Genomic DNA, 14,144 nt, shown 5'->3' on the forward strand with positions numbered 1-14,144 from the left:
ACGTTCAGCAACTGACAACTGCCTATAGGTTTAAGTATTTCCTTGGGTCCAGGTTTGGATACTATTGACCGTTTTAGTTCTCCTTACTAATTTTGTTACGCTGTCCACATTGACAGAGGCATCGTTTAACTTACACCTACCTGGGCTTTTATAATTTGCATACTGTATACTGTTTACCATTAGAACAGAGCTGAAAGGTATGTTACTCCATGTGCATGAACATGAATTATTCCAGAAATATGCATTTGCTATTTAAAGCCTCTCATATACATAGCAAGGCTTCTGCTTGCTGTATGCACTGATTACCAAGTCACCTTCATTTTGACGGTTCTTGAAGGAGAGCTGTGTTGTTCAGTGTTAAATTCTGAGCCACCTCTAGTTAAGATGAAAGAAAAACTTTATTCACCTTGATCATGCCCTGTATCTCTCTACCCAAGATTCCTGTCATAGAACTCTTCTATTCTACAGCTGCTCTCGGGCATGACCCTAATTTTGTTTGGTTTCATAGGGGGGAAAAATGTCTTTTGGGATGCATGGCTTCTCCTTTGCACCCAACAGTACAGTTTTGGTCATCAGTCCCGGAATTTAGCTCAGGAGACCTGACTTCTTTTCTTCTGGGTATATGACATGTGTTCAGAGGTAATGCGTGACAACTACTACCTGGATAACCATGGGCAAGTGCAGAGGTGGGTCCCACACAAGCTGCCCAGGTGGCTGATGTCATGCCATGCCATGCCATGCCATGCTGTGCCACCAGGCTGGGTTTTGACTAGGTTTCCTTGTTTCCTGATATTAACTGAAGGTCTGAGTGGTTTGAGAACCATATGATTGAGGCCTGATGTATAGAGGTCAGCCATCAGGATCAGCAAAGGGCACATGCTTCCCGAACCAGTGAAGGTGACAGTTGAGTTACAGTGTCTGGGGAGCAGAACTACAGAGACTTTAACAATTCATCTGTTATTCTTGGAATAAATTCTCAGATATTGCTGGAGAAACACTCTTGATTCCAGTGCATTGAGGGTGTCAGACAGGTTAAGCCACAGAGCAGGTTAGACTCACTGGTTAAATCAGTCTGCCTATCTGTCCATCTGTCTGTCTGTCTCTTCCCCTCCCCCTCTGCCTCTGCCTTCCCTTGCTCCACTTGGCCTTTAAGCTTACTTGTTATCAATAGGTGGCCTGCCACTCATAGAAGGACAGTAAGTTGCTTTGTGGATAAAGTATTCTGTTATCCTCTTGTCTTTAACATATGGCATTGCCATCGTTTGAATGGAAAAGACAAACTGGTGACTGTCACTCCCTCCCCCAGTGGGTATTTATTTCTAAGTACTTCTGATACTGTACCCGATACCTAAGCTGCAGGGGCATAAGCTCTGAAGGACTTACAACCCAGCTTTGAGTTACCAAATCCTCACAAAGCAAATGGTTAAATGTGTAGTGAAAGAAAACCACGAAAGAGAAACATTGGCAGTAAATCTACAACTTCAAGCCTCTTCTCATGCTCTGGCTGCGAGCACGAGTATTGACTCCTGTATCTGAATCGTGTTCCCCGACAGCAGCAAAACCCATCTCCTACCCCCAATCTATGTGTATCTGTGTGTACAAGGTATGCAATAAGCCACAGAGGCCAGACTGTCGGGGTTAGAATCCTGCCCCTGCTAATGATCCAGGTGACTGAGCTAGTTATTTAACCTGTGAGCCTTCATTTCCTCAGCTGTCCAATGGGGAGGACAGCAGTACCATAGCACCCGTGTGCCAGCATCAGGGATAACAGTGTCATAGCACCTGTCTGTCAGCATCATTGAGATGATGAACTGAGTCACTAGCATGTGAGAGCAGTTGTTAGCATATGAGATAAATCTTAGCAGTTCCACTTTAGTACTATGGCTTATTAATGAGTTACAAAGTATGTCCAATGTAGAATTTTTTTAAAGAATTATTTATTTATTTTAATGTATATGAGTACACTGTCACTGTCTTCAGACACACCAGAAAAGGGCATCGGATCCTATTACAGATGGTTGTGAGCCACCATGTGGTTACTGGGAATTGAACTCAGGACCTCTAGAAGAGCAGTCAGTGCTCTTAATCACTGAGCCATCTCTCCAGCCCCAATGTAGTATTTTAAAGGAATGGATTACACAGGAAGAGGTTGGTATAGCTAAGTATCATTTTACACCAAACACTTGAGAACAGAGATCCTTTGGATTTATTTTTCTATCCTGAGATATCTGCATATTGAGATCTCTTGGGAAGCCACCAGCATTTCTTATATACATAGCTAAGGTCCTTAGTGTGCCTTCTGGTGTGAGGTCTGGCTCGGAATTTTTCACTTGTAATGTGATGACAGCCCTCAAAAGTTGTAGATGTTTGAACATTACAATGCTTAGATTAGGGATGTTCACTGTGTGTTGTATTTCCATCCTTCACTGGTCTGCCTCAAGCACTCCATTGTGAATACAACAGTCCAAGGAAAGACCAGCAAATTGTTCCTCTCCTTCTCCAGGAGTTGTAGCATCCCTAACTTCTGGTTGGCAAAAGAAAGTATAGTTATACCTAGGCTATTTATTGTGTGGTAGCTCCCTTTGTACAGAAGGTGGTCTCCCCAGACCTCTTTTTGTTGAAATAAGAAAAAAAAGCTGTGATTCTCCTATTGGCCTGGACTTGGGTACTTACTTGATGGGAGCATAGTAAGGTGCCATCCTGGGAAGAGGAAGAGCAACAGGAGAGAGGGAGATGATGATAACGGAGCCTGAACACCGGTCTCTACCCACAGGAAGTGGGCATGGCCAGGCCTCTTATCCAGTAAGAGGTTTTTTGAATAGGGCAGCCTCTCATAGCTGTGAGGGCTCCTTGCACAGTCAGGGGGGTGAGATGGGGTGAGAAGGGCACGTTGCTAAAACCACAGAGACGAGAGCCCGACCTGGGCTATAGCCGTATCCAGGCCTCGCCCGGATTCTGTTACTGCCTTTTCAATAAATCATCGCATGGCTTTGAAGGAGACTTTTTGTCTGCTGCAAGAGTGCAGTTTGGAAAATATAGTTCCTTGAAACTGATCATGCCCATGATTCCTGGGCACTTGTCCTCGTCAGAGAGTGTCCCAGATGGCTTTCATGCACACCTCCTTCCTGCCGCCCAGCCAACCCAGTGAAGGAGGGTATCACCGTTAGCCGCATTTTCTACGTGAGGTTAATGAAGCCAGAACTCAAACCCCAAGCTGCCTGCAAGCTTTCCACCTTCATAGAGCTACTGAGAGTAAAACACTATTGTGAAGTCCAGAGCTGGCTCCACTGTGGGATTGTGGCACCACGTGACCTCCTCAGCATATGGAAAGTTACACCGCTGAACATGTATTATATTCCAGTGGCTACTTGGTCTCATATCACCTGCAAGATGTTTAATTTTATAAATAATAAGGACATTTGGAGTCTGAGTCAAGTGTCTTGCGGGGCTGTAGATCTTGTAAATGGGTTGCGGATGGGACTTTCACCCTTATCTACTCCAAGGTTAAAGCCCATTCCTCTTATGGCTGAGGTTTGGGAGACCTCAGAAGCTTACAGGTAGAGGGGCTGAGGTAAAAGGGTTCTCCTAAATTCATAGTCACTGCTAGCACAGACAGAACTAGAAGGCTGTCCACAGGGAAGTCTTGATTGACTGTGACATATAAACTCAGTGACTCTTTGGTCCACTTAAACAATAACCTGGAGGTAGGGAACGCAGCTCAGTAAGTAGAGTAGTTTACCCAGCGTGAACTAAGCCCGGATTCCATGCCCAGCTCTATGTAAACTAGAGCGCTCCTCTATGGATCTAATCCCAACACTACAAAGGTGGTGGCCTGAGGATCAGAAGTTCAAGAGCAACCTTGACAACACAAAAGGATCAAGGCCTGCCTGAGCTACCAAAGACCCTACCTGAAAATAAAATGGGGAAGTTATTGGGCACGTTTATTCTTAACAAGTATTTGTTTACAGCCGGTGTACAGCCCGAGGGAGGTACTGCCTAGCTACCTTTCTTTTCTGAAGAGTGGGGAGTGTCTCCCGCTGTGCTGTTAGCTTGCCCTAGCTCTCCAGGAGCGTGGGGGTTGGGTACAGGGTGGTAATGGAAGAAGTGTTCCCAAGCAAGAGAGAGGAACGACTTTCAGTGAGAGGCCAAAGAGGTCACACAAATTGCCCTGAGGTGTTAAACAGATTAAGAGATTAAACTGGTTTGTCAGGGTAGAGAGCAGACTGTTGAAAGGTTCCAAGCTTGAGAGTCTGACTTGTCAGAAATGGAACCAAAGGTGGTGAGTAGGGAGGCGCAGAGGCCAGAGGAAGTTGTTTGGTTAAATAAACCTTGGTGGAGGTGCAGCAGACGGTGTGCTTCCTGTGAGCTGAGGTTAGCATCTCAGTTTCTCTTTCTATTGCTGTCAGACAGCCGGGGATGCAGTTCTGACGGCATCTGCCTGCATGGGGATTGGTAAGTGGGAACTTTGAATGTAATCATTACTTCGGATCTCTGGGATAACCCAAATCGCCAAGATCCACAGTTGCAAGCGTTCACTCTTCCTACTTTAGGACTCTCACGGGAGCCGCCGATTGAAGCGTTTAGTTCAGTCTCTGTGTGGAGAATGATGGCTAGCCAGGCGAGGAGGCTCACACCTATAATCCCAGCATTCAGGAGGCAGAGGCAGGAGGAGGATCTGCGAGTTTCGGGCCGGTGTGGGCCACTTAGGGAGACCCGGTCTCAGATCGACAAAGATGGGTTTTGCTTCAGTAGCTCGAATTTCCCTTGCAAGCATTAACATGAAATGCCAGTGAGCTCAAGCTACATTTGCCTCCTCAAACCTGCTCAAGCCGGGAGGGACCTGAGGTTGTCAGAGAGACGGCGGCAAGCAGAACTCTGCTTGAGTGGTGTTTCCCTTCTGACTCAGAGATGCCCCATAACAAGCCCGCAAGGCAGACTCAACGGAGCACCAGCCCATGCATTGAAGGGGCAGGGTTGCTATGTGTTCTGTCCTTGTCCAGAGTCCATAAAGGGCATCAGGAGCCAAGTAAGTGCCGACTGAACTGGGTAGGCGACATCATTAGCCATCCAGGGAGGACCGCTGACGGCTGTTGCCTCGGGCACACCAATGACAGGAACTGGACCGAAGTATTCATTGTGGAGCCCCAGAAAGCTGGTCAGGGTGTTAGGCAGAGTCCATGTGGGTCTGACAGGACTTTTGGCTCGACTGAGTCCCTGTGAAAAATCATGTGGACCAAGAGTATTGCAGAGTCTCCTACTCTGTGAGCATGCCTACCTGGGACATGTGAGTTGTTCCTGCGATGAATTAAATCAATGCACGCTCTCTTCTGCTCATCAGCATCCGGACCGGCCCGTGCTTCTCACTGCTAATGGCTGGTTCTCTCCTCCATTGCATTCAGGGTGAAGAAGCTAAAGGAGACATTTGCTTTCATTCAGCAGTTAGACAAAAACATGAGCAACCTTCGTACCTGGTTGGCTCGCATCGAGTCTGAGCTCTCCAAGCCTGTTGTCTATGACGTCTGCGATAACCAAGAGATCCAGAAGAGGCTTGCTGAGCAGCAGGTAAGTGACAGGAAGGAGTGCTGGGAGGAAGGGTGGAACCATGGGAGGCCAAGCCAGGCCTGCCCTCCTCTGCCTTGCGTCCAGCCTGCTCATGTATCTGTTTTCCCCAGAGGAAGCGGATACCTGCCTGTGTCTCTTGCCTCATGTGTGAGACAGCCATCTCTGAGTGCCCCTTCCCTTTTACATAGCCCTTTTGGAAGTAGTTCAAGTAATGCTAAAGATGCAAACCTTACTTTCAATGGTCAGTTGGGTTTATTATTTTTGTCTGTTGTGTTTAACATCGCTGTGAAAGGGAATGAGTTAGGGGTATATTTTCTCTTTTGGAGTGAGATATAACCCAGACTGACTTGAAACTCTCAGCCTTCCCCCTTATTGTACTGACATCAACTTGATACACCTGAGAAGTGAGAGAGCCTCGCTTGAGGAAGTGCCAGAAGAGTAGACTCTAGAGATCTAGGTAGCCTCAGACCTGCCCCTCTCTCCTGGGACTCAACCTGGTGTCTTTCATATGTTAGGCAAGTGCTCAATCAAGACCAGAAGGGAATACCCCAGTTTTATTTGTGTGTGTGTGTGTGTGTGTGTGTGTGTCACATGTGCCTTCGAGGGAGGGAGATCTCATTTTACCCAGACTGTCCTCAAACTAGCGATATAGCTCAGGGTGACCTTGAAATTCTGTTCCTTCTACCTCCACCTCCTGTGTGCTGGGATTTATAAGTATGTGCCACCATGCCTTTCTCAGAAGACACCCTTTCATGATAAATTATCTCGAGTCAGGCTTATCTTTTTATTGGTTTAATTGTTTTGTTGTTGTTTGCTTTTTGCTTTTCAAGACAGAGTTTCTCTGTGTAGCCCTGATGGTCCTACAACTCACTCTGTAGACCAAGCTGGCTTCAAACTCACAGAGATCTATCTGCCTCTGCCTGAGTACTGGAATTAAAGCATGTGCCAGTACTGCCTGACCTTTATTGATTTTAAAGTAACATTTTGGGAGACATAAAAAAAAATATTTGACCTTTGCAATTTTTTATTTATTTTTTTAATAAAAAAGCACCTGAAACCACTTTTTAAAGGTTTTCTTTTTATTATTTTAATTATGTCTTGCTATATTCTCATGAAAATAGGTATAAACAGACATCAGAGGTATTGAATCCTTTCTCTCTCTCTTTTTTTTTTTTTTAATAAAAAATCATATCTCACTACCTGGCCTACAACTTACTTGCAGACTAGGCTGATCTCTAGCTCACAGAGATCTGCCTCCTTCTGCCTCCCTAGTATTAGGATTGAAGGTGTGCACCTACATGCTCAGCTGAACATGTCTTTTTATTGAGGTTATCTAGATCGGTGTTTTCAACCTGAAAGTCTAGATCCCTTTGGGGGTCAAATAACCTTTTCATAGGAGTGACATCCTATAGGAAATTAGACATCCTATATCTAGTATCAGATGCTTACATTAGGATTCATAATGGTAGCAAAGTTACAATTGTGAAGTAGCAATAAAAATAGTTGTATGGTTGGGGGTGACCACAATGTGAGGAACTGTATTAAAGGGTCACAGCATTAGGAAGGCTGAGAACCACTGCTCTAGAGACTATCTTTGCTTTGGTGCATAGGAGATAGGCCTGAGCATCGTATAATTTCAGTGGGTATCACAGAGATCTGAGTGTGCATCTCAGAGGAGTCCCAGCTGCAGGACCACTCAGCTTCATTTGCCAATTTGACTTTCTAGCATGAATTTCTTTGGGCAGTCTCTCAATAGACAAGGCCTTGTCAATACCTGCCCCCTGCATGGTGGGTTAATTCAAGTGAAGGTGGATGCTGGCAGTATCTTTATTCTTAAAGAATGAGGCTGAATTTGGCTGGGCCTGAAAACTGTCTTCACATTTCATAAATCCAAAGTGGGATACTTTGCTACTAAATGGCAGAGAATTTACTCCTCAAGCCATAAAATCTGAAACTGCTGCTCTCTTGGCCTTCTTTGTCCCCATGCTGAAGTGGTATGTAATTTCAATCTGGCCAGTGTGACAGCTTCCTCTTTGTAGAGTTTAAGGTCACCACAAATGGAATTTTTGTCCTTTATGATTACCAAGAATGTTGGCCAAGTTGGTATAGGGAACTAGCATTGCTATGAAGAGGTTGATATGTTAATTTCCTATTATTGTAACGAAGTTCCATAAATTCAGCAACTTAAAAATCACAAATTTGTTATCTTATAATTTTCTAACAGGGCATCAAAGGGGCTGCCCTCTTTTCTGGAGGCACTAGACCAGTGGTTCTCACCCTTTCTAATACTAAGACCCTTTAATACAGCTCCTCATGGTGTGGTGACCCCAACCATAAACCTGTTTCATTGCTATTTCATAGCTGTAATTTTGCTAATTTTATGAATCATAATGTAAATATCTGATATGAGACCCCCCTCCCTCAAGGGTCACAAGGTTGAGAACCACTGATCTGGGGTGCAGTCTTTGATTCCATGGACTGTTCTGCATGAGTGTGTCTTTTCAATAACTCATCCACTGGTTATGGCCTCATGCAGATATCAGGAGAATGTTCATATTCTAAAGCCACATGGCTGGCTATTTCAAAATAGTCAATCTCCTTTACTATGTACCTTAGTCACTGTTCTGTTACTATGAAGAGATCATGACCAAGGCAGCTCTTATAAAAGAAAACATTTAATTGGGGATGCTTTAATTAAGATGTTTAGCCCATTATCATGGCAGAGAGCATGGCAGTAGAAAGGTGTCTTAGTCAGGGTTTCTATTCCTGCACAAACATCATGACCAAGAAACAAGTTGGGGAGGAAAGGGTTTATTCAGCTTACACTTCCATACTGCTGTTCATCACCAAGGAGTACAACCTTGGCTATCTCTGGAACACAGCCTCTTTGTGCTTTCAGAAAACACTTCCCAGAAGATGTCACCTCAACGATGCTGGTCTCTTCTTAATCACCGCTAATTTCTTAGCTCCAGCTAACCAGCATCAATAGTCCCAGTAATGCAAAGTTTTTGCTTTAGTAGTTCTGGTACCTTGTTAATCACAGCTGATTCTTCAGCCCCAGCTAACCAGAACTACAGAATCTTCACAATCAAAACAGCAATGGCCCTGAAAAGAGACTTTAATTTTCCCTCTGAAATTTCACAAGCCAGACCTCCATCTTCTGCACTGTTCTCAACATTATCTTCCAAGCTCCTACACAACATCTGACAGAGCTCTTAACAACGAATGGATATTCAAGCCCAAAGTTCCAAAGTCCTTCCACAGTCCTCCCCAAAACATGGTCAGGTTGTCACAGGAATACCCCACTATGCTGGTACCAATTTGTCTTAGTCAGGGTTTCTATTTCTGCACAAAACATCATGACCAAGAAGCAAGTTGGGGAGGAAAGGGTTTATTCGGCTTACACTTCCATGCTGCTGTTCATCACCAAAGGAAGTCAGGACTGGAATTCATGCAGGTCGGAAAGCAGGAGCTGATGCAGAGGCCATGGAGGGATGTTCTTTACTGGCTTGCTTCTCCTGGCTTACTCAGCCTGCTCTCTTATAGAACCCAAGACTACCAGCCCAGAGATGGTCCCACCCACAAGGGGCCTTTCCCCCTTGATCACTAATTGAGAAAATGCCTTACAGTTGGATCTCTTGGAGGCATTTCCTCAACTGAAGCTCCTTTCTCTGTGATAACTCCAGCTGTGTCAAGTTGACACAAAACTAGCCAGTACAGAAGGTATGGTGCTGGAAAGGTAGCTTAGAATACACACACACACACACACACACACACACACATACGGACACACACGGACACACACGGAGCGTTCATACACACATCTGGGCTGCCTGGCACGGGCTTTTGAAACCTCAAAGCCCACCCCCAGTGACACACTTCCTCTGATGAGGCCACACCTCCTAGTCCTTCTAATCCTTTCAAATAGTGCCAGTCCCTGGTGACTAAGTATTTAATTAAATATACATATACGAGTCTCTGGCGGCCATTTTCATTCAAATAATCATACAGTGTAACCTAACACAGCCCTGATTCTGGGACTAGGATCTGGACGTCCTTGAGGGCAGAAAAGGCCCTACTCCACCTACTGCAGAGGCACTAGGCAATTGTTAGTGGTTTTACTGAAAAGAGTGTCACTATCTGTCTGTCACACTAAGTCCAGTAATATTTGCTCACGTTTTAATCACAGATAATTGATTACCCAAAGTTGTTTGACCTCTTCCCAAAACATGACCTAGAAAAGTTGAGATCACTTAATCCTGACTTCTCAGAAGTCCTTAGCTTTTAGAGCTCTTGCGGTCCCTGCTGTCCCTCCGTCCTCTTAGTGAAACAACCTTGGAGAGGTGGTGAAAGAAGGGTTCAGGCCAGTGGTTCTCAACCTGTGGGTCTGGACCCCTTTGAGGTCACATATCAGACATTTGCATTTCGATGCAGATCATTACAATTCATAGCAGTCGCAAGATTACAGTTATGAAATAGCAGCAAAAATAAGTTTATGGTTGGGGGTCACTGCCACATGAGGAACTGTATTAAAGGGTCACAGCATTAGAAAAGTTGAGAACCCACTGGGTTAGGTCCTCTGAGTCTTATCACTTACTCCTCATGATGGGAGAAAGGCTTTCCTGTTGGTTTATGCTGTTTCTCAAGAGTTCAGACAGGTTCTGAAATGTAATACTTCTTCAGACTTGGGCCCTGATAGGTATTACTGATGGCCCTACGCTGTTTCCATACCACTCTTTGGAGTGTTGATTTATTGCTTTTGTGGCTAAAGAGAAGATGCATCAATGCCAGTGCGTTTCTGAAAAGCTAGAGACCAACTAGTGAACTAGTAAGAATTCTTAAAGGTGGAATTCTACTTAAATGCAGTCGCTGTAAAAGCAGCCCTTGCATTGACACTGCAGAGATCCCGCCCCTGTAGTACGTAAGACCTTCTCCCTGACTACAGAACTTAAGAACTCCACCAACACGCCTTGCCGCCCACGGCCAAGCGGGCGTGTATGTCTGCGTATAAATACATAGTTTCTTGACTCTGAACTGAGACAGAGACTGCCTGGTGGAGAATGGAGAATGTGTGCGAGCATTTGTTCTCGCTATCTGAACACAGCATGCCCGCATGCAGTAGCCACACAGTCGCAGTACTCAAGTGACCTAGAATGACCCTTTACTGTCAAGTGACCTAGAATGACCCTTTACTGTCTTTCTGTGGACAGTGACTACTGTTGACAAAATAATACTCTGGTGGCCTGATTTATAGCCTTAGTGCAAATGTAAACTTTCAGAAACAGACATACCAATGAAACAACTAAAATAGAATTGAACTTTGCTCCTTCATGGTGTGATTTAGGTATCAGGATGCATGGGGCAGCCTCACATCACTTATCACAGAATCTGGATGATAGGAAAAACTTCTCAACTAACTCACTCTCTCTCTCTCTCTCTCTCTCTCTATCTCTCCCCCCCCCCCCGCCCCAAGCCCACCCCACACCTACAGTAGTACATAGGGTGGGAAGGTCTCTTGATAATGAAAACGCTATTTCTTTTTAAAGAAAATTTCCAGACTGGGTATGTTGGCACATGCCTGTCATTCTAGCACTTAGCCAGGGTGGGGGTGATCCTTCTGAGAGAGAGAAGGATCAAAAGTTCAAGGCAATCTTCTTGGGCTATATAGATGAGGAGAGGAGAGCAGAATCCAATGGTCCATCTTTTTTCTATGGTCATGAACTAGCTATCTCTTTTTATTTATTTATTTATTTATTTATTTATTTATTTATTTATTTATTTTTATCTAATCAAGGGATAGGACTCCAGAGGCCTTCCACACTCCCCAAGCCACAGCCTCAGCTGTACCCCATGGGTTAGAAGCCTCAACATTCTCCCCTCAGGGTTCATGAAGTCCTCATCAGATGGGCTCATGAGGAGGCTGTCCACTCCTGTGCCTGCAGCTGCCAGGGTTGTGCAGGCTCAGCATAAGAGTCTTTATAGATATGAGAGTCACGTGGCCCACCAAAGGTCAAAGTCTGTCATTTTTGAGTTCCTGCTACACAAGACTATTTTCCAAAGATCATCTCCCCCCAAATCGAGTCATTACTGGGAACCTCTGGAATTGGATGGTTTGGATTAAACCCTGGGTATACACAAAGCTCCCGGGCAGTAGCATCAGCCAGCAGTGCCATCTGTCAGCGTATGGTAGGCACTCCCCTTTCCCAGTACACTAATTTAGTATGCTAGCATAATTGTACAGTTGCTGATAGATGTAGGTTGACCAGGTGTCCATAGCACAGGGCTACATGAAGATAACAGGCTCAGAGTACTTGAATCCCCAGATACCTGTGTCCCCCTGGCTTAGGAGGGAGCAATGGGCAGGGGTGCTTTAATACCGGCCCTCCCTCCACTACTCAGATCTCAAGCGCTTTTGTGCTATCTTGTAACCGTAGGATCTGCAGCGAGATATCGAACAACACAGTGCAGGGGTGGAGTCTGTGTTCAATATCTGTGACGTCCTTCTGCATGACTCTGACGCCTGTGCCAATGAAACGGAGTGTGACTCAATCCAGCAGACCACCAGGAGCCTGGACAGGCGCTGGAGGAACATCTGTGCCATGTCAATGGAGCGACGCATGAAGTAAGCAGACCGCTGGCCTCGAACCTGGCCAGCCTCTCACACATGCTGCAGCCACAGGAACTATGCTCTGTTCAGGTCACTGAGAAATCTACCAAGAAGCAGCTCAGTGGGTAGAGTATTTGCCTTGCAGAGATAAGGCTCTGCATTTAAATCCCAACACAGTGTCCCTGTCATCTCAGCCCTTAAGAGGTGGAGGCAAAAGGATGGAAAGTTCAGGGCCAGCCTAGGTTACAAATGTCCTAATCTTTAAAGAAAGGAAAATCAAGAATTGGCAGAGAAGGCCTAGGAGGGTGAGCAAGGAAACAGCAGGCAGGCAGCTTCAGCTCTTGCCCAAGCCCTGGATCCAGGATTTTCAAGGTGCCTAAGTCCTTCAGAAGAATTGGGTTTAGGCCAAGAGCAACAACATCCTTAGCTATTTCCTGGGAAGGGATGGTGGGGTGTCTCCCTGAACAGTTTAAGTAAAAGACTGGAAAGTGGGCCCTATCAAGGGACACTTGGAACTCCAAAATGGGGAAACTATGCTAGGAGTGCACGGGGCAGTTGTGCTAACTTCCTGCCCTCCACTCCTGTCAGAATCGAGGAGACCTGGCGGCTTTGGCAGAAATTTTTAGATGACTATTCTCGCTTCGAGGACTGGCTCAAGTCAGCCGAGAGGACAGCGGCCTGCCCTAATTCCTCCGAGGTGTTGTATACAAATGCCAAAGAGGAGCTGAAACGGTTTGAGGTGAGCCTTTCCCATCCCAGTCTCTCACCACAAGCCATGCCTGCTGTGGCTCAGAAGCTGAGTGACTTTGCATGGCCGGATGTTCCCAATGCAGTCACTGCCACCAGCCGCTAGGACAGCTTTGCCAGAAACATCCACTGTACACCAGCACCTATGCTTTGCCGGTCTCGCAGACCTGAGATGTGGGGTTCTTACTGCCTGGGCAGCAGCCATGTGAAGCAAGCCACTTGGGGTTGGCAGAGTGGGGGCTGTTCCCAGCCCTTTGCCCATGGGTGCTGACCTCCACTTCCTGCCACAGGCCTTTCAGCGGCAGATTCACGAACGACTGACACAGCTGGAGCTCATCAACAAGCAATACCGGCGGCTGGCTCGAGAGAACCGCACCGACACAGCCAGCAAGCTGAAGCAGATGGTGCACGAGGGCAACCAGCGCTGGGACAATCTGCAGAAGCGGGTCACAGCCATCCTACGGAGACTCAGGGTAACCTGCCTGCGGCCCCCCGGGGTGCTGTGGCAGATAGTCAGCGAGAGGTTGATATGTGATATGCTGTGGGTAGGCTGGCAGCACGGCAGCAGGTAGATTTCACGGAAAGCCTGCGTTCTCTTAACTAACCTTCTTCCCACACAAAGGAGCCCGTGGCTGCCAACGTTCATTTTTAAAGAGGGATTTGCATAGGTCTTCTCAGGCAAAGCCTGCTTGTGTGAGCTGTGTTAACAAACCACGTCTTTCTTTACAACGTCTGTAACTCAACAGTGTAGGTGTTAGCACTGGGACTGCCCACAGAGTCCGGGGAACTGCTTTCCTGGGCCAGGGCAAGCACACATGCATGTCTGCAAAGAGCCTTGGCTTGCCTATCTGTTTTTATCAGCCCCGCATCAGAAATATGGACAAAACACAGAAGTATGTACCTACTCTGTTGTGTGAGGTGTTGGGACAGTAACTGTCTGAGGTTTAGAGCACACTGATGAACCTCAAAGCAGTCTAGGAAGATGAGAACCTAGACTACTTTTTGTATTTATTTTTTTTTTAGCCCTCCTCAAAGGAAGTGGTAACTTAGGAGGCCTCTTTATCATTGGAGAGAGTGATTATGTTTGACACGTTCATAATTACTGAATAGTAAATGGGGCAGTCACACTTAAGCCCTATGTGTCCCCTTTAAATGACCACGTGTCTGCGTTAAAAGAACGAGACTCACTATGTAACCCAGACTGGCCTAGAACTCATACTCCTCCTGC

General features: G+C 46.0%; 1 protein-coding gene across 12 annotated transcripts in view; it reads left to right on the forward strand.

The window, feature by feature from the left end:
* Syne2 (spectrin repeat containing nuclear envelope protein 2) overlaps window positions 1–14,144 on the forward strand; it is a 301,122-nt gene that overhangs the window by 268,879 nt on the left and 18,099 nt on the right. For 11 of the 12 annotated variants that reach the window (XM_085830464.1, XM_085830470.1, XM_085830468.1 and 8 more), the window contains 4 exons: window positions 5,400–5,562; window positions 11,997–12,184; window positions 12,758–12,908; window positions 13,207–13,389. In XM_085830464.1, the coding sequence (XP_085686590.1) occupies window positions 5,400–5,562; window positions 11,997–12,184; window positions 12,758–12,908; window positions 13,207–13,389 (685 nt within the window). Of the gene's footprint in view, window positions 1–4,433; window positions 4,453–5,399; window positions 5,563–11,996; window positions 12,185–12,757; window positions 12,909–13,206; window positions 13,390–14,144 lie in introns of those variants that run through there. The other variant, XM_085830474.1, reaches the window with a different exon arrangement.

Source organism: Mus caroli, unplaced genomic scaffold (genome assembly GCF_978045245.1).
Source record: "Mus caroli unplaced genomic scaffold, Mus_caroli_1 scaffold_14, whole genome shotgun sequence".
NCBI classification, from domain to species: domain Eukaryota; kingdom Metazoa; phylum Chordata; class Mammalia; order Rodentia; family Muridae; genus Mus; species Mus caroli.